At 38.8% G+C, this 23,052-nt stretch overlaps 1 protein-coding gene across 4 annotated transcripts in view; it reads left to right on the top strand.

Moving 5' to 3' along the window:
• kdm4c (lysine (K)-specific demethylase 4C) overlaps positions 1 to 23,052 on the top strand; it is a 221,347-nt gene that overhangs the window by 173,550 nt on the left and 24,745 nt on the right. For all 4 annotated transcript variants that reach the window (XM_059030251.1, XM_059030246.1, XM_059030260.1 and 1 more), the window contains one exon: positions 14,345 to 14,530. In XM_059030251.1, the coding sequence (XP_058886234.1) occupies positions 14,345 to 14,530 (186 nt within the window). The remainder of the gene's footprint in view (positions 1 to 14,344; positions 14,531 to 23,052) is intronic.

Raw genomic sequence — 23,052 nt, 5'->3', positions numbered from 1 at the left:
TTGAACAAGAACTGTTGGGTATTTATTTTCGTTTCATATAGTATTGAATGGCAGTGTTTATGTTATAGTGAAAAGGAAATAAATAAATATCAAGAGATAAAGAATTAAATAAATGTCTATATTGATTTATACATTCGTTTATATAAATATTTATTAATGTTTTACTTTTACCAAATATATAGACTATCCTTCAGCATAGCTAATTCTCAGAAAAATTAACGTTCCTTTTTCTCCAGTGGGAACCACAAATAGCATTACTCTCATCAACCAATATCGAGACTGTACTTCCTTGCGCCAATAGGGACCACAATGAGTGTTACACTGACAGGAAACCAACATTTTTCAGATCTCAAGATCAGAATCTCAGAATGATGATGATGATGAAGATGAACGATGACTCAAAAAATCCCCAAAATTTAAAAAAGTCCCAAGAATTCTCAGCTGGTTGACTTCATCTTTCAAAATACTGCTTGTCTCAACGAATCGTTTAGCACTGACAGTATAACACAACACGCTTATAGTTTCAAATCCCACGCATGCCAGACCTTTTTTTGTATTCATGTAAAAAATGATTTTTTTGCACGCAAATGTTCTATTTTAAAACAGAAACACATCATTTGATGTAAATGATATAGACTTCTCAAAAAGTGTGTTCCCTAGTCTATGTCCATGTCGACAAAACAAGTTAATTGTCATTAAAACTTGGATGTCCTGTAATATACATATGCGTGGATAAAACTCCCTGGGGTCTTCAAAAAAGTTTTTTTTGTGTGTGTGTGTGTGCAATGTGTGAGACTAGTCCTTTTTAAAATATCAATAAATTGTTTAATGTAGGTGATACAGACGTCAAAATAAATGCGTTCCCTAGTATATTTCCATGTTAACAAAATAAGTTAATTGTCATTAAACTCGGATGTCCTGTAATATACACATGGATAAAAGTGCCTGGGGTCTGCAAAAATATATGTTGGGTGAAAAAGAAAGAGAAGAAGGAAAAGGACATATTTACACTACTTTAGCGACTTATTTCTGTTTCTGTATGACCGGTATTGACTTTTTTCTACAATTAAAAGTGAAATGGTGCTTTTGGCTGATTTACTTTTGCTGCGCCAATACCCTGAAAACACGTAAACTATCCTTGCTGTATAGAGAGTCTGGCAGTTCTCACGCTTTGCTGGTAATTTGCCGCGAGGAACTACCATTTCTCTCAATCTATGTGCTTTTTTATGTAAAAACCATTCATTCACAGAATCTTCTGGCTTGGAAGTGCAAAAATCAATAGCTCATTGGGCACATACATAATGTTATTTACATTTTAAATAGTGAGCAGATAGGTTTGTTGATTGTTTGAGTAGTATTGTTCCTTGGGATAACAAAATACTGAACTGAAGTCATGTGATTTCATAAAAACGCCAAGTGCTGAGTGTTTGGTATTTCAGTTGAGTTGAAATTGCCAAAATTAGTTTATTAAGAATCTGTATAAATAGCCATTCGAAAAGACATGATTTTAATTAACGCAAGAATAGCAAAAGATACAACCATTCCCCGCTTGAGTAATGAAGATCGCCTGGTCACTGTCTGTGAGAGAAGTTGCCTGGAGAATGAGATGTTCTGCTTCAGCAATCAGCAGACTAGTCCAGAGAAACCAGGAAACCAGCTCTGTGAGGGACAGGCCACGTCCTGGAAGGCAGAGGGTCACCACACCAGCCCAGGACTGTCTCACCCGACTGATCCATCTGCGTAATCGTTTTCAGACTGCAGTGGCTACAGCACAAGAAATTCCAGGAAGAAGTAACCCGCACATCAGCAGAATGACTGTAGCCCACTGTCTGTATGAAAATGATTTGCATGCTCAGAGACCATTCACGGGTAACATGTTGACAGCTGAGAGACGAAATCGCAGTCTTCTGTGGGCCAGGGAACATCTGAGGTGGCGGCAGAGAGAGTGGTGGAGTGTTTTACTCACCGATGAATGCCGTTTTGCCTTTGACAGACCTGACGGAAGACAATGTGTGTGGAGACGTCGTGGTGAGCATTATTGTGACTGTTGCATTGTTCAAGTCAACTGGTGGGGCGGTGGAAGTGTGATGATGTGGGGAGTAATCTCCTTTAACACAAGAACGCCTTTGGTGCAGATTGAGGGCAACTTTACTGCTCAGCGATACATTGACGAGTCCTTGAGGCAACAGTTTTTCTGTTCCTGCAAGCCAATCTGGAAGTGTCGATTTTCCAGCAGGACAATGCAAGACCACACAGTGCTAGGATTACAATTACACGACTTCAAGAAAACAATGCCAAAGTTTTGCCGTGGCCAGCTTTTTCTCCTGACCTGAGTCCAATAGAACATCTGGATAAGGGTGTCTGCTAAGAAATAAATAAAAACATCTGTGAGACCAAATCGTCAGTGCCATCCACAGGAGACGACCACGACCAGCCAACCTTCGCCAGCTGGCTGCAGCTTCACAGGAAGAGTGGTGGAACATCCCACGGCAGTCTGTCCAGAGGCTGATCAGGTCTATGCGTCAACACTGCCAGGATTGTGTTAATCCTCAGGGAGGTCATACCCGATACTAACTTTGTAATGTTTTCATACTGAAAACTTATCATGATTCTTTGATCTGTATTTTTGTTCACATTTTACGTGATTTTGTTTCATATCCTATGTTTATTAAATCCATCAGACGTGAGTGTTGCGTTTCTTGTGTGCATCAGTGTGTGTGTATGTGTGTATATATATATATATATATATATATATATATATATATATATATATATATATATATATATATATATATATATATATAAATATATATTTATATAGGGATCTACCTAAATCGCAATTTCGCGGAAATCGTGAAATTGAGGGGTCACCGCAAAATTCTTAGGGGCCAATGCATACAAACAAGTACGGAGAGGAAAAAAAAAGAACCTCATTTAAATGAACTACTGCACACAGCAAGCGACGCAAACTACGTATCTTCCTTCTGTAGATAGGCTTTTTTTATTCCTTCGCCGTCCTGTGTGCATTGCACTTAAGCAAAAAACAAACAAACAAAAAACGTCCACAAATAATATTTACACAAAGCGGTTAACGTTCTTGTTTACTATTCAAATGACAAAGTTTTAATCAGCTTATCAGTGCGTCTGTACTGCTTTTCCGTGATCTGTACTGTGCAGTAGGGGGTGGGACAAAGTTGGTGCTGCATTGTTTTGATTTAGGTTGTGTGATGAACCTAGACTTTGTCGCTTTTTAAATTGGCTGTCCGAGAGTAAAAAAAAAAAAAAAAAAAAAAAAACACTACATGTCCCAGGAGCCTCCGTGGCAGAGACAGGATGGGCGGGGACTCCTGGGTATATAAGGAGGCAAGCTGAGGGAGTCAGGGCAGTTCGTGGGAGGTTGTCGCAGGGAACAGACTCCAGTTTGCTTGGAATAAAACTGGAATTCCACAGCCTGTTGCAAGGTTGAAAGGGGTATGTGATTCAGGACTGCTGCAGTTTATGCAATGTGTTTTGTTTTTTTTTTTTAGTTAAATTTGCAGGTGAATGAAATCGCCAATATTAATTTGCTACAGTGTGGGAAAGTTAAACTAGTATAGCCAGCCAAATAGGGATCCTGGGAGTGAGAGGTAAACCTGAAGGCATGTGACTTTGTGATTGAATATAAAAATAACCACACGGACATGTGAGAGACTTTAAAAAAGAAACTTTATTTTGTTGAACACTATTTCTGGTGGGGAAACCAGAAAGCCCGCCTTCTTAACATCTGGGAGGTCTGGAACGGTCATCTCGGCAACGCAGGAAGTGTTGGACCTTGTGGAGCGGTGTTTGTTGATTTCACTGTGTAGTGAGGGACAAAGAAGAAAGTCAGTTAGGCCCGAACAGGGCTAGGCATATTATTTTTGTTTGTTTGTTTATTTTTGTGTAAATAATAAACTTACCTGGACCATACAGTCCATTCTTTGAGAAACTCCTGTCTGGATCTCCGGTTTTTGGGTCTCCCCCACTTACTTGTCATTCACAGTTGCTAAAATCTAGTTTTCAGCATTGGAGGTGAAATACCAGACATGGACTACAAAAAAAAGCAAAGTATATTTCGGCTGATGATAATTTCAAAATATTTCCCAAAGAAACTGTACATGCAGACTGAGGTAATTGTTTTCCATATCTTAATGTGTCTTTGGAGAAAATACTATCAATTTAGCTTCAGAATCACACATTAAACAAAAGGCTACTTCAGAGGCTGCTGAACAGAACGTAAAATAAACAGCTTTCAGAAACCAAACTGGAAAGTCAGCCCAGACTAAAAGTATTCCTGTCTGCAAGTTAAATCAGTACTAAAACGATCCAGCACAGCCACCTCGCTTCAACCTGCTGCTTGCTTTTTAAATGTAGTTGGAATTTTAGACCAGAATAGCCACGTTTTCTTTGTTTTGACTCGGTACTGATAAAATAGATTATTGGATGGGACAAATAACATGACAACTAATGTGCTGCATACATTACCTTTATTAAAGTATGACAGATGCCCTTTATAGTGTTCTGAAAAACTGTCTACTTAGGTTTATTTAATGTTTAACAGGTCCGCAAAATGTCCGCAAAATCCTAATTTTATTCCGCAACATACCTGTGAAAAATAAATTTACCGCGATTTAAGTATACCCCTATATATATAACAGAAGATCAACACAGCCACTCTTGGTTCCCTATTTACTTCTGGCTGTCAAAAATCTTTAGCATTTTGAAGTCCAGATTTTGCTGTGCATGCCACATTAACTGCCAAATAGTGATCTCTATATACTTCTGCAGTTGCCGGCGATGCTTCTGATTTGTGAAGCAAGTCAATCGGGGTCTGTTTCTTTGTGCATATACTACAGGTCAGGTACGTCACTTTAACTTGTAAAAGTAATGGCTGTATAGTGATCAGCGTTTTATTTGTCTTTCATGATACAAGCCTAATTCTTGTTATGTTCAATGTAATAAAGTAGATTTTCTTTTTCTTTTTTTTTTTTGCATTTTACAATGCTCCCTTTTCTACATTTTATTTTAAGTGTTTATTTGAGTTAAAGTTATGTTATTACTTCATGAAAACCTGTCGATGGCCACATTGTTTATTGCAAAGCCATGACAAGGGCAGAGATTATTTTCTTCAAAATGTGTTGTCTGTACACACAGGATTTTTTTTTTTTTTAACTGCAACTACTGTTTGTTTTGTAATTAACTCAAAAGGCTAAAGTAAGGCCTATCTTACTTCTGGGATATTTTCAGGCTACTGCCAGATTGTTTGCTCAGTGCCAAAAATGAGTAAATAGAAATGTATCACTTCCAATTAGCATGGCAGTAGGAAAAAATATATATTTCAAGAAAATATATTTTATGTGTAATCTTTAAGGAGACCTTTTCCTTATCAGTGCCATGGCAAAGCAAAGATACAGCCCCTAAAGCCTGTGTCCATTGGTAGGGAAACAGAAGTTGACAGTTTTGCTGGAGCACAGCTGACTCATATAGGCTTTGTCTCCATTAGTGTTTGTTTTCTGATGTATTTGAGTTAACTCTATGCACCAAAAGTTAAAATAGATATGAAGTATTAATGTAGACTCATACGTTTCTCATACACAACTCTGCACAATAACCAGCCAAGTAAAGCAAAATGGAAATAAATAGTTACCAATAATAATAATAATAATAATAATAATAATAATAATAATAAATAATAATAATGCTACAAAATAAACAAAAAAAAAAACACTTCTCTAAAATCTCCTGAACACCAAATTACATTTTTTTTTTTTTTTTTTTTTTTTTTTTTTTAACTCAGTTGACCTGATATTTATAATCCTGGACAAAAATAATCCTTAAACTTGAGAGTCCAATACCTGCACCACTGAGACCAAAATAAGTAATTAGTGATTATCAGTGCTTTTCTTCACAAAACTGGTGTCACTCAAACTAATTAAGTCTCACTCCTCCTTGATCAAATCTACAGAAACATTTAAAAGTTAGTCACTGAATTTCCTTTCGAGAGGTAAAGAAATTCAGAATATACATATTTTCCACAATGTATTTACAGAAACAAGTGGAAAGTGGAAGTTTTCACTTGTTTCCAACAGGCTTCAATGAAAGGTACTGCAGTCATTTTACTGTTCTTTAACCCTTTCAGGACCAAGCATTTTTCTGTGGGATGCTCCCCCAGGACCAGTCGTTTTTCTGGCTATAGTTGACTCTCTACCTATAAAAATTCACTAAAAAATATTTATTTTACAGTAGCATCTTGGAAATGGCGTCCTTTTTTCAGAACACTATTATTATTATTATTATTTATTTCTTAGCAGACGCCCTTATCCAGGGCGACTTACAATTGTTACAAGATATCACATTATACATTATTTCACATTATACAGATATCACATTATTTTACATACAATTACCCATTTATACAGTTGGGTTTTTACTGGAGCAATCTAGGTAAAGTACCTTGCTCAAGGGTACAACAGCAGTGTCCCCCACTGGGGATTGAACCCACGACCCTCCGGTCAAGAGTCCAGAGCCCTAACCACTACTCCACACTATAAAGTACTTCTCAAACGTTTTGCTTTTTTTTTTTTTTTTCAACACAATTATATATATATATATATATATATATATATATATATATATATATACATATATATATATATATATATATATATATATATATATATATATATATATATATATATATATATTTTTTTTTTTTTTTTACTGCATCATGATTCACACTGGTGCTTTAAAATAAGCTGCTTTCAGGAGACCTAGCTGTTCATCACTGTGAGAGCACTCTCCATTGCTTTTGCCATTGCCTGACATGGAGTTTTTGCATGCAGCAGAAGAAAAAGGTGCTTTTCTTTTAAATCAGCGCTCCATTTCTTTTTTTTAGCTCTTTACACTCAGCCCTATTTCTGCCTGTTTTTCACTGTTTTCATTTATGTATGTTTAACTACTGGATAGTTTGAACTGCATGCATGTAACATATCAAATATAACATTTCCTTTCATATTGTGTAAGTTGCAACATGATCAGGCATATTATATGTGGTAGAGATGAGAATTATGTGAAAAAAAAAAAAAAGTTTTTCCAAAATAATCATGTTTCGTCACTGCTATATATATATATATATATATATATATATATATATATATATATATATATATATATATATATATACACAGTATATATATATACACAGTATATATTGTAATCATAGATGGCTCCAAAAAAAAAGGCACCATTGAACCTCAATATGAAATGAACATGCTTTCCAACGATACCGTCCCTTTCAGTCTAGCTGCTACAATGATGGAGCAATAGACTCAAAATGAAACCTAAGCTGTGAACTTATTTTTTTTTAAGTTAAGTATTTTTATTATGTATTCTGCTTAGCGATACATGTATAAAAACGTTATTCTATGACCCGAGAGACCTTACAATACTTCCTGAAAGTTTTGTTGAAAAAATATTGATGTTTAGGCAATGTACAAGACATTGATTCACCTGAGTGATTGCAATGACATAATACACGTTTTTTTCTCAGGTTCTTCATAAGCAATAATGGACACTACTCTCAATTTATTTTCTCAAAATGTATATTTTAAAATAAAATAATAGTTATTCATTCCATTATTATCAGTAATAAGGAAAAAAAACACATACCTGATACATTTAGTTCATGAAATAGTATATGCTTATATCCACTCGTTTCTTGATGTTTATAAATGTTGTAAAAACATATATATATTAAAACGCATAACACATAATAAATGTTCTAATATAATTATAAGTCAAACACATCAGATTTAGTGTTTCCACTTTTATTAGCTCTAAACAAGTTCCTGTGATTTTTTGTTTCTGCTTTCGTCTGTAGGCTGCTATAAACTGTCACTGCCCTTTAGACACCAAATGCCTCTCTCAGTGACTATCATGAAGCGAATGTCAGTCCCTCCCCTATCCACTGATATGTGTTTCAAGTCTGTACAGTGGCCTTGTAAGTTATCAAAATGAAGTGCTTTTTTTAACGTGTTTACATGATCGTGGTCCTAGAAGCCCACTGCGTTATTATTGTGTTAACACGATCCCAGTCCTTAAAGGGTTAAGGACTGGGATCGTAAATTACAAGCATGTAAAAGACTTGCTTCTTTACAGGCGGCAAAATCAAAGTGCTGTCCTGTAATATTTAGAGTAGACAAATGTTTTGATTTTTGCCGCCTTAAGTTTCACTGTACTTGTGGCAGGGTGAAAGCCCTGCTGATGCAGGTGTGTGTGGGGAATATTGGGTGGCAGGGAGGGGGTTAAATTCCTTCCTGCAAAAACACATGGAGATATGGCTGGTGCAGTGAATTGAATTAATGATTGATTAAGGCTCCAGCCACAAGTTTATAAATAGGGTGATAACATGTGTTAGTTTAGATTGTGATGGTGAAGGTACTTTAAATATAAATAAATGTGCGTGAGCACTTCACTGTAGCGTTTCTGGTCTCTTGAGTCTCCTTGCCGAAGCACCCTGTCACAGTACTGCATAGATAACTTATTACCTCTGCTAGGGAATGCATATATTTGTTACTTTTAATTAAAGCTGGGAAAATACTTCTTGCAAATTACTGTCAAATGAGTGTATATATATATATATATATATATATATATATATATATATATATATATATAAGATAGATAGATAGATATAGATATATATAGTGACTTGGTTTATTTACAAAGTATTTTTCTTGTTTCTAAATGGAGGGAAAATATTTTTAACTGAATGATCTCCAAGGCATGTCTTTGTATGTGACTTAATAGACATAAAATTTGTGTCAGCCCAAACCAAAGATTTTCCTTCTGGGCATTGACTGACTGTTTCTTAGCAACATACACTCTTTGATTTATGATTACTGTCTTAAGAAAACCCACAAACTAAGAAGAGTAAAGTGTTATTGGGGGCTATATAAAAAGTTGAATTAAATTACTGTTTTGTTGTAGTTGTTTTTTAAATCTAAACCAAGGTTGTCAGAAGGCAGGTTTCTCAAGTGAAAGATAACGGGGACAGTAACATGGTTCTCTGTCTAAATACTTATCAAAAGCAGATACATTACCCAAGGCACAATACATTGCTCCAAGCACAGCTGACAAGGTATTAAAGCCACTATTCTGTTATCATTTATATTTGATCTATGTAATTACTGGCACAATTATCTGCCCTTGTGTAGCAAGATGGTGGAAGGGCAGTAGTATCGCATGATAAATGACTACCACTTTGGTTTGAGTACAATGTAAGGTTTGCTTATGCACTATGCTTTTGTCAAGATACTATGTTTTTTGAATCATAACTTTTTACTATTTGTAGCAAGAATTTAACTGTAATTATCATTCATAGCTAAAGTACAATTACATATTGAATTATAGTAGCCTTATTGGGTGTGCTTTAAAAAAACTTCACACATATTACAGTCAGCACTTACATATCCGACCCTATAAAATTTTTACTTCAGTGATGCATATCTGATTATTTCATTTTGGCCCGTTCCAACCCTTGTCCATTTTTTCAGGGAACACAAAAAAGATACAATGTCAAAAATACATAGCTGAAAGGACTATGTTTTAAAATAAGTAGGCTTCCATTTAGATGTACTGTGGTTGGTTTTGTTGGTACAGTACTATATTTTCAACAGAAGAAGTAGTTTAATTCAGAACGATTCTATAAATATCACTTGCCAAAAGAGGCGACTGTGGACACGTGGACTGTAATACAGTACATACTTTTAAATCCGGTACGTACTGTAGCAGTATGTAAAATTTCCCATTAACAACCCAACAGCAAAATGAAATCAAAATGTTACCCATGTACAGAACTGTGTAAAACGTAAAAAGCAGTGCAATTTAGCAAAAGATTAAACAAACAACACCAGTTGTCCAGAATTAAAACATGATCCAGAAAAAAAAAGCAGATAAAAGGCACCTTGCTCTGCCAACAATATACCAACTGTATACTGGCCAGTCCTTAAGCTGCCATGAAAGATACCCAGAAAAAATATTTCCTATGCTTATTAAGTATTAGTATTCCATGTGGGTATTCTTGATTGATAGTTAACTTGGCAGTTTCAAACTAAGCCGCTGTTTAGAGTGAGAGTTTCAGAATTCTAAAGCACATCTACGAAAAGCCTACTTATGCAACAGGTGGAAGCATGGAAGCACAGCTGAATCTTACTGTGGCCAGTGAAGCCGTTGACACCGAGAGGGTGTGAAATCAAGTGAAACATCTGGGTTAGATTATTGCAGTGGAGAGCACTGTGGTCCAGTACATTCATTGACTAGGAACCAACTGCAAATAAAAATAAGTATTGAGTTTCCGATTTCCTAAGAAGTGCTGAAGGAGATTTATAGTTTCTCATTTTCATTGGTCTTTGGCGATGTTTCAGCCCTTAGAAACTGGGTTGTCAACAAACTAGCACAGTTGGACTGATGGTTTTAATTATCTATTGCCAAGAACAAAGCATAACAAAACAAAACAAAAAAGTTAACATTTAAAACTTGACAGGAAGTGAACTCTGTCTGTACTTTGTGTTAATGGTAAACCAGTTTATTTTCACCAAAAAGATGCAGCAAGTGAAGAAAATGATTTTGATGATGGGCCTATCATGCTCTTGTTGGCAACAAACCATTTCTGGACAAGCTTTCCCCTTATTTTCCTTTTTATTTTATTGTAACTAGACTCTTAGGGCTGGAACAGCTGTGAGTTCTAAAGCTGCTTAATGTTAAAACCAGCACCTGAGGAACCAACGTGTGACTGACTGACAAGTTCTCCAACCTAAACCTGAAGGAACCACCGCCCGTCCCACCAATGTAGACAACTCCTAAGCTATTGTAATTGATATCTGGAAGTCCCCTGCATTCTTTTCATTTCATGCAAGAAACTGGGGGTCTGGTGCAATAGAATTGAGGAAGGAAGGAATATTTCACGTTGCTGAAATCAGTCTGGGGCTTTGAAATATCGAAGCAGGATTCCTAACTTCACTAGAGGCTAAAGTTTCTCCACAGGTTGTTCCATTACATTGCACAGTAGTTCTTTGAAATGAATGAAACCATTGATGGCAAAGTATCTACAGCTAGATGCAATATACAAGTGCTTAAATTCCATGTGTTGATAACACTTTTTTGAAGAGAAGTTAGAGTGAACACTCTACCTTAAAATAATACTTCCCTAGTACGCTTGTTAATAGAGCCGACAGAAGATACTAAGCGATGACAGAGATATCAAGTTTGGCAGCTGCAAACCAGCGTATTGTGGTGCATATTATTAACATTCTAAACCCATATGCAGTCGACGTCGCTTTATCGTGATGCCTTGGGAGAAGTAAAACTATCCAGAATAAGCAGCTGTCCCAATTAAACGACAAGGCATTTGAGATTACCTCAGTCACAGTTTTTTTTTCTAAATGAAAAGAAAAATAATGAAATTGGATCTTTCTGATGATTTTTGTATGCATGTAGAAACTTAAACAAATTAAAATTATGAAACCAGATATTACAATTAGATAGAAACTAAATATTGCTTTATTGTTCTTTTAAAATAATGAGAAATATGACTATTTTCCCTATCAGTTTCTGGCCATAAACATATTATGCTGCTCCACCAGTCTTGTGATTCAAAATTGTAATTTTCAGCCTGTATTGGAAGATGACCTGAAGTAAATATGCAACTTGAAGAGGCTACACATTCTGCTCTTGGCAGGGAACAGTCTCAGTTCTAAACACATGCTCACTCCCATTTACCTGATGCTGGATACACTAATTTTGTTAACGTGTTAAGGAACCTCCTAACGTAAAACACAGGTACTGTATCTGACTAGAATGTTCTGTATCTCCTAAGCAATATATTACCTTTTCTGTTGTATGTAATTGAAATAAATACACAACAAACAACTGGCTGTTTTTAACATAAAGTAGTATACATTATCTGTTTGTTGACAATTTGATTACTCTGAAGAAAGCCAAGCTGGCAAATAGCTTTACCCTGACTAACCCCACATCAGTTCTATTTTGTCTTAGCTGTAATGTTAGGTGGGTATTAGTCAGACGATTCGGTTTTGTAACTACAAAGAACAATAGAATGTGGTCACAAGCTCTGGTTAACGTGGTCATTATATCTGATCCTTTTAATTTTAATAGATTTTAATGACAGTGTAGTATGCTGCCAGTGGAAAATGTCATTATCAAGATTTTCATTACATAGTAATGGGTTGGCATTGACATAGTTCTGTCTGAACTTCTGCCAGTGGGTGTTTTTTTGTTAAAAAGTCTTAGAACTGTGTGTCAAGAACTTGTGAGTTCACAGCAGTAAACATTATGTTGAGCACTGTATGAACTTTGCATATTTGAAAGTTGATATACAGTATTGTATAGTTGGCTTTTAGGGTAATTTACTGTCCCTAAGACACATTTTAACGTGTTACTTAGTTACTGAATAATAGTTAGTTTACTTTCCAAACAACCATTTTAAATGTAATGAGTCAAATATACAATCTTGTGGTGGAGCCCTATCCACACATAAGGCTGGCGCAGTAGCTCCACACAAAGACAATGCTTTATGAATTGCTGTATGTTGAAGTACACAGTCAAGCTGTCTTGGTTTTGTGTCTCACAGCCATGGATGGTTTTGAAGTTGAGATGACCAGCACTTAATAACGTATCCAGCCAAGTAAGCCTGACAATGTAGAAGAACCTTGCATTAAAAAGCTGTAAGTAGCAGTTACCACTTAAATACAATCAACCCAATTGTTGGTGCGCAGCTCAAGGGTGTAATCAGAAAAACGTTAATTGTATTTAAATGTTGGTAGAAAACCCCGCTGGAATGCATTGCTTTGTATGTACCCTAAAAATAGAAGGAACACAGTGGACAATCAAACCTGGTACACCTGCTGGTGTGCCAGGTCAGTCATTGAGTGCAGGTTTGCGTCCTGGCTGTGCGGAATCGCCGGTCTTCGCTGGGGATTCTGAAGGGAGCGTCGCGTTGGTTGCTTTTGTCTGCACTATACTGTAACAACAGTGTTCTCATTGGAAGAAAACCCTTCTTTCCTATCTGCAGTCAGTGAGTCTGGTGGTGTTATGGATAAGGAAAACCACACTAGATGTTGCCAGAAATATGCTATTTATTTATTAGTGACAACATAAATATATATATTTGACAGCCCACTTTATCAACCAACCTACTGTAGTAAGAATTTGCTTTAAGCACATGTTAACAGACTTAGGGCTTAAGGCAGCACTGCCCATTAGATGTAATGCAACTTGTGCTGCCGTTATAATGACTTAAATAGAATCCTTCATTGCTCTAAAAAGCTTTTTTTTGTTAAATCAAGAGGGAAAGAGTCATGGTATAGTATGAATTTAAAACTGGAAAGTATATAATTCATGTTGCTCATTAGGAAAGATATTTAAAATGTAATATGGAAAGAAACATAACAACAATTTCACTCAGGAGGAGTTAGGCAACCATATAATGGGATCTGTGGGTATTCCCTGTTGCCTGTGAACGCCTTTGCTTGCAATTTATTAACTATAAATATATAGTAATAAACGGGTCGCTATGTACCAGAGGGCTGTTTATCGTGTAGTTTCAACATATAGTAAATGAGATACATACTTGCTAGCTTGACATTCTTACCACATCGAATATTCAATTACCTAAAACCCAAACTGTAGCAAAAATATATATATATATATATATATATATATATATATATATATATATATATATATATATATATATATTCCCATTAACAGCATTGTAGTCCTCTTGGAATTCTTCAGAAAGCACAGCACGACAAGCCAATAAATCTATTTTTATATATTTAATCATCACAGGAATAACTTTCATTAATCATTTCTTCTGTTGTGAAAAAAAACATACCAGGTAAACAATGTATTAAATTGTAGATACTATCAGGAAGATCGATGGACACAGATATCTTGCTGTATGTTGTTCAAATATTTTAAATCTGATTCAGTCCTGTGATAAACACAGAGATTTTGCCAGTGGATGAAATAAAAAATAATAATAATAGTAAGTTTAATGAAAACCATCAATCTAATAATAAACGTTTATAATAACCTAGCAGTCCTTTTTGGTAGCCGATCTTAATACTGCCACTCTAAAATATATAAACCAGATTTGACTATATTCTACTAAAGATAATGACTAGAGAATTTCTATGCTTCTAATGAAAACAATAGAAGAGCAACTGCTGTAAACACAGCCCTGTCAACCTGTAATTAATTACTTGTGTAATATGCTTCTATGGGCCTTTTATTTTCTCCTCAGAAATGTGCCTACTGCAGGAAGAGAATCAAGAAGGTCTCAGGAGCCTGCATCCAGTGCTCGTATGGCCGGTGCCCAACTTCCTTCCATGTAACGTGTGCCCATGCAGCTGGAGTGACAATGGAACCAGATGACTGGCCATATGTCGTCTACATCACATGCCACAGACACAAGATCAGTCAGACTGCGGTAAGTTGCAACTGCTACGTAGGACTAATGACAGGTCCTTAAAATTAAGGAAATAAATCATTTTACCTGCAACACCTTACCATTGGCTTCCGTCTTATGGAAGAAGAAGAAGAAAGCTTCCACAATTTAGCACATTATGGAAAAAATCTTCCTAGTGTGACATTTATATACTTTTGCAGATACTGTAACTCCAAAGATTCTTCCCTGCTCTGCCCATTCCCTAACATTGTTATAATATTTTTAGCACTGCTTGACTTAATGCATAGGACAGTTACTAAGAATTTGCTCATGTGCAAAGTTTTGTCTACTTTTCTAACAGGAATAAAGAAATAGGAAAAAATACACCTCAGGTTTTTTCTTCCAAGCATCTTAGTTGTTTTATTCTAGTTTGGGAAAAAATTTACAGAAAAAAAGTGGAGCACACTTTGCACTTGTTATTAGAACATAAGAAAGCTTACAAACGAGAGGAGGCCATTTGGCCTATCTTGCTCATTTGGTTGTTAGTAGCTTATTGATCCCAGAATCTCATCAAGCAGCTTCTTGAAGGATCCCAGGGTGTCATCTTAAACAACATTACTGGGGAGTTGTTTCCAAAAAAGTGCCTCCTATTTTCTGTTCTGAATGCCCCTTTATCTAATCTCCATTTGTGACTCCTGGTCCTTGTTTCTTTTTTCAGGTCAAAAAAGTCCCCTGGGTCGACATTGTCAATACCTTTTAGAGTTTTGAATGCTTGAATCAGATTGCCGCGTTGTCTTCTTTGTTCAAGACTGAATCAATTATTTTTATTTTTTTGCCTGTCTGCATAGGACATGCCTTTTAAACCTGGGATAATTATGGTCGCTCTTCTTTGCACTCTTTCTTGAGTAGCAATACCTTTTATAGTGAGGTGACTAGTACTGAACACAATATTCTAGATGAGGTCTTACTAATGCATTGTACATCTCCAACCAAAACTGCAATAAAAAACTAGAAATATATTTTAAGAAGGCTAATAAAGCAGTGATACATACCACAGCATACCCTCCTACTGTAGTCCAAATACCTTCTGTATGGGATTTTGCCATCATCATAGTGAAAATGCAATATCCACTAAATTTAATACTGCATCATCTAATGCCATCAGATTCTATTATTTGTTCTGTTTTTTATCTTCACAGTAGTTTTTGACATGGTGTAATAGTACATGCCTATCCCGTTTTTTATCCACAAAATATAAAATGCATTAGCCAAGAAACAACTGCTCTGTTTTATTATTCACCCATCAGTAGCTACTAGTCCTTAACAGTTATCTGCCAAGATGTTTGGCCTATGAACAGAGAAATATGCAGCTATCAGTGAACGAATGCACATTGTTCCCTTTCAAGTACGAAATGTAACCATTACCTCATGGGTATTAATCCTTTGATACCGTCTAACCTGAATAGATATTCCAAAGCTGCACGTAGTGCCAGTGATGCATATTAAAATAACGTAACTGTTTGATTACTGTTTTGTGTGAGAAGAAATAGTTTTCTCTGTTGTATTGTCTTTTTCCACAGAAATACAACAAGGCTGCTGGGCTCAGCTGTCCTGCGTTGACAGAGACGCAGGTGCTGGGTCAATCTGCTTGCAGCTTTTCCCACAGTGTCTCTGTACCACATTAAGATCTGCTTGCAGCATTAGTGTGAAGACTGTTAGGGCTCTAACAGTAGGCTTTCCTTGGGTTTCGATCTGTTGGTTCGCCAAAAAGCGTTATATGTGGGCATCCCTGTATCGCTCCTGTGGTAACTGTAGGTCCAGACCTGCTCCCGTTCCTGCCAGTACTTTGTACATCGAACGAGGTTACCCTTCCGATTCACTAGCAGTTGCTGGGTTCAGCTCTGCTTCGGGTCTGATTGCTTGCAGTCCTTCCCGCAGTGTTTCATTGCCGCTCTGGTCTCTGCTTGCAGTACCATTGCGAAGGCTGTCACGGCTTGACAGCAGGCTTCCTCCCGTCTTAGGGCTGTGTTGTGTTAAGCCAGAAGCTATACAGGTGGGCATCCCTGCATATTGCTTCTTCAGTAACTGTAGGTCACTGATCTACCACCGTTCTTAGTGAACGAGGTTACCATAACGGTACTGGTACATGCTCTGCACCGTACTATACTGTGTGCACCGTACCGTACACTGTACCGTATGTACCATGCACCTTACCGTACCAGGGGTACCATGCACTATATACTGACTGTATATACTGTACATTGGGCATTATACTATGTCTTTAGCACCATACCGTTTGTACCGTACTGTGTATCCTGTACTACACTGTGCATACCATGCATCATCTCTGTGCACTGTACCATACTGTTGCACTGTACTGTGTTTACTGTGGATGTGCACTATAGACATGTTCTGTGTGTACCGTACATTGTACTATAGTAAACAGAACAGATGTTAAGCATTCAATACAAGATGGTACCGTCATTGATCTAATCGGCACTGGTTAGAGTCATTTGACCACTGTTGTCGCACTGCCAGCTGCATAGTAACTTGCTGCATAGTAACGTGCATTGTTCAACAGTCTCGTTTGGGTACTAGTAATATTTGCTATACTGTTATAGCAGTGGTGGGCAAAGTTTTAGGACTGAGGGCCACATCAGGGTATGGAAATTGTATGGCGGACTATATAAATGTATACTTAACAAACAAACCAATCATGTTCAAACAGACACAAAACAATTTTGTGGTAAAATCATCATAAAATGGCATCATTGAGTTGTCTTTTGATTTTACGTGCTCAATTATGTTGCCCCTGTCTGAACACAAATTATGTGCATCGCTCACAATTCTCAGTGTACTGCACTACATACGTTTGGTAGTTTTCCTGTTTATTGCTATAATGAGCTTTTTTGAACCATCAATGTTTCTTTATTAAACTGTTGCAATGACCAAACATATTCAAACAATTTTAGCTTAAAAGTGAACCACAAAGCAATGTTGTTGTTAATTGATTTAACTCTGAAGAACAGGTATTAAAATAAAGATAGATATTGGGGGAAACATACAACCTTATTATTATTATAGATATATCATCATAGAAATGCATTACAAGAAAAAAGGAAACAAAACATACCCCCTTTTTTTCTCTCTCTTTGCTGTTAATGTGAACAATGCAGTTGGTCGCCCTTCTTTACGATAGCATCAAAGTCCGGTGCTGTCCTTGTTGTTGAAATCCGCAAAACAGAGCTGAGATGCTGGTCAGTTAACTGGGATCTGTAGCGAGATTTGTTGAAATTCAGTAGTGAAAATGTTTGTTCGCACACATAGGTGGAGGCGAACAACACAAGAATTGTCTGGGCTACGTTGCGGATATTTGGGAACTTTGTTTCATTCAAAGAGGCATAAAACTTGTCCAGTGTTTGTGAATGGTACTTTTCCTTCACAGTGGAGTCGCACTGGAGTTCGATGAGCTCCAGTTGTAATTCTTCTGGTGCTTTCTCGTAGTCAAATGAAAGTGGACATGACACCAGCTCCAGTGTCTTCTCGATCTTCTCAAAGTCAGAGAATCGACGAGAAAATTCTCCATGCAAGTCACTCAGAATGTTGCTGTACCTGTCTGCCCGCTCCGACGACACTTCCAAACGTTTAAGTGTTGGAAAGTGAGCGAACAGTTTGCTCTTCATTTGTTTTGAAAACAAAATGAGCTTGACTTTGAAAGCTTTCACATTGGAATACAATTCGTGAACAAACACATCCTTGCCCTGCAGCTTCACATTAAGTTCATTTAAATGTGCTATGATATCCACACCAAAAGCGAGGTCACACACCCAGTTTGAATTCCTTAATTCTGGGAAATCATTTTCTTTCCCCTGCATTTCCAAGAAAATGCTAATTTCATCTCTAAGCTCCCACACTCGCTGCAACACCTTTCCTAAACTGAGCCAGCGGACATTCGTATGATAAAGTAAGTCCTGGTGTTCAGCATCAGTGTCCTCAAGAAGGGAAATGAATTGCCGATGATTAAGCCCCCTTGCTCTAATGTAGTTCACTATTTTCACTGCTGTGTGAACAACATGATCTATGTCCAGAACATTTTTGCAGAGTGCCTCCTGATGTATGATGCAGTGCAGAAAAATGATTTCTTTCTCAGAGTCTACATCTTTTACTTTGTCCTCAATTCTTTTTAAAAGTCCTACTTTTTTCCCAGTTAAATTTGGCGATCCATCTGTCGTCACATTTGCGAGTTTACTCCAGGGGAGCTTCAGACGTTCAAGGCAACCAGACACCCTCTCATACAAATCCAATCCCTTTGTTGTGCCTTTCATTGATTCCATAGATAAAAATTCCTCTGTGATTTCAAATTTGTTGTTAATTCCTCTCACAAAAATCAAGAGCTGCGCTGTGTCTTTTATGTCAGTACTATCATCGAGAGCTAACGAAAACAGCGTGAAGCACTGTGCTTTCCTGTTCAACTGAGAGGCCAAGTCTTCATCAATTACTTCAATACGGCGAGCAACAGTTCTTCGTGACAAACTAATGTTCTCAAACGTATTTTTGTATTCAGGACACAGCATGCCAGCAACATCGACCATGCATTGTTTCAAAAACTCCCCTTCAGCAAACGGCTTATTTTGTTTAGCTATCTTGAATGCCAAAACATAACTTCGTAGTTGCTTCCTGAACCGCAGCTTGTCGCACAAAAATGTTTTGCTGAGATTTTAAATTAGAAGCGAGTTTCTGAGCTTTTCTTGACTTTTCTTCTGTTGTTAAGTTGCTGCCATAATTAGGATGTTTCGTTGTAAAATGGCGATTCAAATTGTACTCCTTAAACACAGCAATGCTCTCTTGACAAATCAGGCATACAGCCTTCGAGTCGACGTTTGTGAAAAAATATTTCTCAATCCACTCTTTTTTGAAAACTCGACACTCACTGTCCACTTTTCTTCTCTTTGAAGTGCTCATTTTTCTTCAGAAAGCATAAAAACAAAAACCTAGCTGCTGCAATTCAAACGGCTGTTTCGCAAGCTTGCATGCACTCTAGCAAAGATGAATAAACGTCATACAGATACTGCGCCCCACGTGAGACGTTGCAAAGCGATTTGTTTTTGGCAATGCAATCTCTCTGTGTCGGTCGTGAATTAGCCTAGTAAATTAGTAAATTAGTTATTTCTAACCCAAATCAATCAATAACATGGATCGATTTAATGGATTTTTATATTTGTACTATTTATAGTAATCTAGTACCTTTATTGTTAAAACACAAGGAAGCTCGCGGGCCGGATGAAAAGCTCTCGCAGGCCGTAGTTTGCCCACCCCTGTGTTATAGCAATTACAGTTAAAGGTTGTTTGCATTGCACACTACTGTAGTTACATTATGCCTGGATTTCATTCTTGCGACATGCAAGACGGGTCTCCCCACGGAAGACAGGCATGGCAGATGCGCTGCCTGTCTGGGTCCAGAGCATGCTGAAGAGGCACTCGCCGACCGCAATTACTGTGAGTTTTGTGCGTCCTTCTCTAAGCGTACATTAGAGAAACGAGTGTCATGCAGCTCTGTAGAGCGCTTTCTGTCTGTTCCACCTGGACAAGGCTCCCCTCCTTCAGCCCAGAAAGAGAGAGCTGTATCCTCTCATGAGAGCTCTGTGCCTCGGAAAAGTAGGACAACATCAAGTAAGAGGCCGGCTCCCACTCAGGTGTCTCCTCTGGTACACCCGGATTTCCTTTTTGAGGTGCATTCTTCCTTTGGTCACCCAGCTACAGCAGCTGCTGCTTCACGTTCTTTGGGAATGCTGTACAGCCTGCATGAGGCAGTAAAACTTGGCTGATTTTCTACCAGTAGATGCCGCTATTGCATTATTGGGGCAAGCCCCAAAGCTAGCGCTTTTAAACAAAGACACTACCTGCCCGAATAAACAGTGCAGGGTTTCTGAGATTATACTTAAAAAGGCTTATTCAGCTGGTGCTTTTGCTGCACAACTAGGTAATTATAACAGCATCTTGGTGGCTTACCAGAGCTGTTTGTTGAAGTTGCTTTCACAGAGTCACAGACCCACACCACAGCAGGTCGAGGAACTGTGACTGGTGAATAAGAACCTGCTCCGGATATCAAAATTCAACGGGCAGGCAGTGGGTAGGAACCTGGCTGCATTAGGTGCTGCAAGACATCAGCTCTGGCTGTCTCAGGTGCGCATAGCGGATGGTGACAAGGCACCGTTACTGGATGCTCCCATTACCCGAGGACACACTTTTGACATGGTGCAGCGCTCTCATCGGGCGAAGGAACTGGTGCACTGGTGCACCTCCAGTACACAAACCGGCACCAAACTGGAGACCAAGGTTCCAGCAGCCTCAGAGTCCAGCTCAGCCGGCTCCTGCTAAAGCCAGAGGGGGGTTTCACAACCGAACCACGGCTGCGCACAGGGGAAACTTCAATAAGTTCTGCCGTCAAGCACAAAGGCAAAAGCCTCACGCTAAGCCTCCGACAAAGCAGCAGCCCTAGCAATTTGCTGTCACAGGCCCAGGGCCCCTTTTCAGGGAGTCGCCTGGATAACTGGTGTCAATGCACCTCAGACACCTGGTTGCTGAATATTGTACAGACCGGCTATTCTCTGCAATTCAAACACGGTCCTCCTCCATTTCGGGACGTGACTACAATGTTAGTCACGGATCCCCGAGATGCATTAGTGTTGTTTCAGGAGGTGACAGCCCTGCTGCAGAAGCGGGCTATTTGCACAGCTCACCCTCTTCACTTGGTAGAAGGTTTTACTCCAGGTACTTCCTGGTGCCCAAACGGGATGGTGGTCTCGATCTCAGACAGAGTCGACAGAGATTCAAAATGTTAATATGCAGCAGTTGCAATCAATAAGACCAGGTGACTGGTTCACTATGGTGGACTTAAAAGACGCTTACTTTCACATCCCGATAAAATCAGGGCACAGGAAGTATCTGAAGTTCGTTTTCCAAGTGACAGCATACGAGTTTCTGGTTTTACCATTCGGCCTTGTGCTTTTTCAAAGTGCATGAAAGCTATTCTGGCCTCATTGAGGCTTCATTTAGGTCTGTCAGTGAACTATGCAAAGAGCCAGCTCACACCTTCGCAGACAGCCTTCTATTTAGGAGTGCGTCTGGATTCCAAGACCATATTGGCCACTCTGTTGGAGGACAGAGTGCAGAGAATAGCCGCTTGGGCTGAAAAAGCTTCAGACAACATAAGGTTTACAGTAGTGATGTTTCAGCGGCTCCTGGGCTTGATGGCAGCAGCTTCCCAGACCCTCCCTTTGGGTTTTCTGCACATGCGCCCTCTCCAAGGCTGGTTCAGCAGCAGGGTTTTTCAGCCTGCAGACCCCTGTGGCAGGGTCTCCATATAAATATTCTGGAACTGCAGGCAGTGTTTCTAGCCTTGAATTTTTTATTTATTTTTTTTGCAGTAGGTTCAGGGCAGACCTGTACTTGTCCGGACGGACAACACTACTGTGGTGGCAGACATAAACCACCAGGGTGGCCTCAGGTCCCCCAGTCTCCACCGAGTTGCCCGCAAGCTGTTGCTTTGGGCGCACTGTCACCTCTTTTCACTGCGGTCAGTACATCTTCCCCGGGTAAAGAATTAGGCAGCGGACCTCCTTTCAATGACAGTCCCCAGTGCCTCAGAATGGAGGCTTCACCTAGAAATGGTGAGCCTCATTTGGCAACAGTTCGGGAGAGCACAGGTGGACGGGGACCCACTGGCAATAGATGCCTTGGCAGCTTCTGTATGCCTTTCCTCCACTTGCCATGCTCCCTCTGTGCTTAGAAAAGGTTAGGCAGGACTAGACCAGGGAGTATTAGTGGCTCCTTATTGGCCCAGGAGACTGTGGTTTTCAGCCCTGATACAGCTCCTGAAAGGCCAGCCGCAGAGCCTACCGAAACGCCGCAGCCTGCTCAGTCAGACGCGGGGGACGTTGTGGCATCCCGACCCATCAAGCCTGCAGCTCTGAGCCTGGCCCCTGAACGGCACCATTTGAGCCGTCTGGTGCTTTCTAATAGAGTCACAGAGCGCAATCCAAGCATACCCAGTAGGGGTACAAGTGGGACGTTTTTCAAATGTGGTGTCTGCCTAAGGGGTTAGACCCTACAACCTGTCCCATAGCAGTTATACTGCAATCCCCCTCTGCATTAAAGGTCTGTTTGGCAGCCATTTCAGCTTGTCTCTTTAAAATTGATTCATTCTCCCCAGGAGCTCGTTTCCTGGCGGGGCAATTTTTAAAGGGTGCTCGGTGGCTTCGGCCACCTATGAAGGACATTGTCCCTCGTGGGAGGCTTAATTTGGTGCTGGAAGCGCTTATGAAGTCTCCCTTTGAGACCTTCCAATCAGCAGACCTGAAATACGCGGTTTACACGGTTCTATCGGCTGAATGTCGTGGATCCACAAAACCCTAGGTTTGGAACAAGAGTGTTAAGGGCGGCCTCGAGCTCGACCCTTACAGCATAAAATTGGAGGTGCGTTTCCCCTCAATTTTTAAGCCCTGTTACTTGTACTGGGTTCCTCATGGTAATGCAACAAGGTGGCCTTGGCTGAGCCTTGTAGC

The sequence above is a fragment of the Acipenser ruthenus genome, chromosome 1 (genome assembly GCF_902713425.1).
Source record: "Acipenser ruthenus chromosome 1, fAciRut3.2 maternal haplotype, whole genome shotgun sequence".
Classification (NCBI taxonomy): Eukaryota; Metazoa; Chordata; class Actinopteri; order Acipenseriformes; family Acipenseridae; genus Acipenser; species Acipenser ruthenus.
Note: the sequence above shows the minus strand (reverse complement) of the source record. Positions and strands in the feature narration are given on the sequence as shown.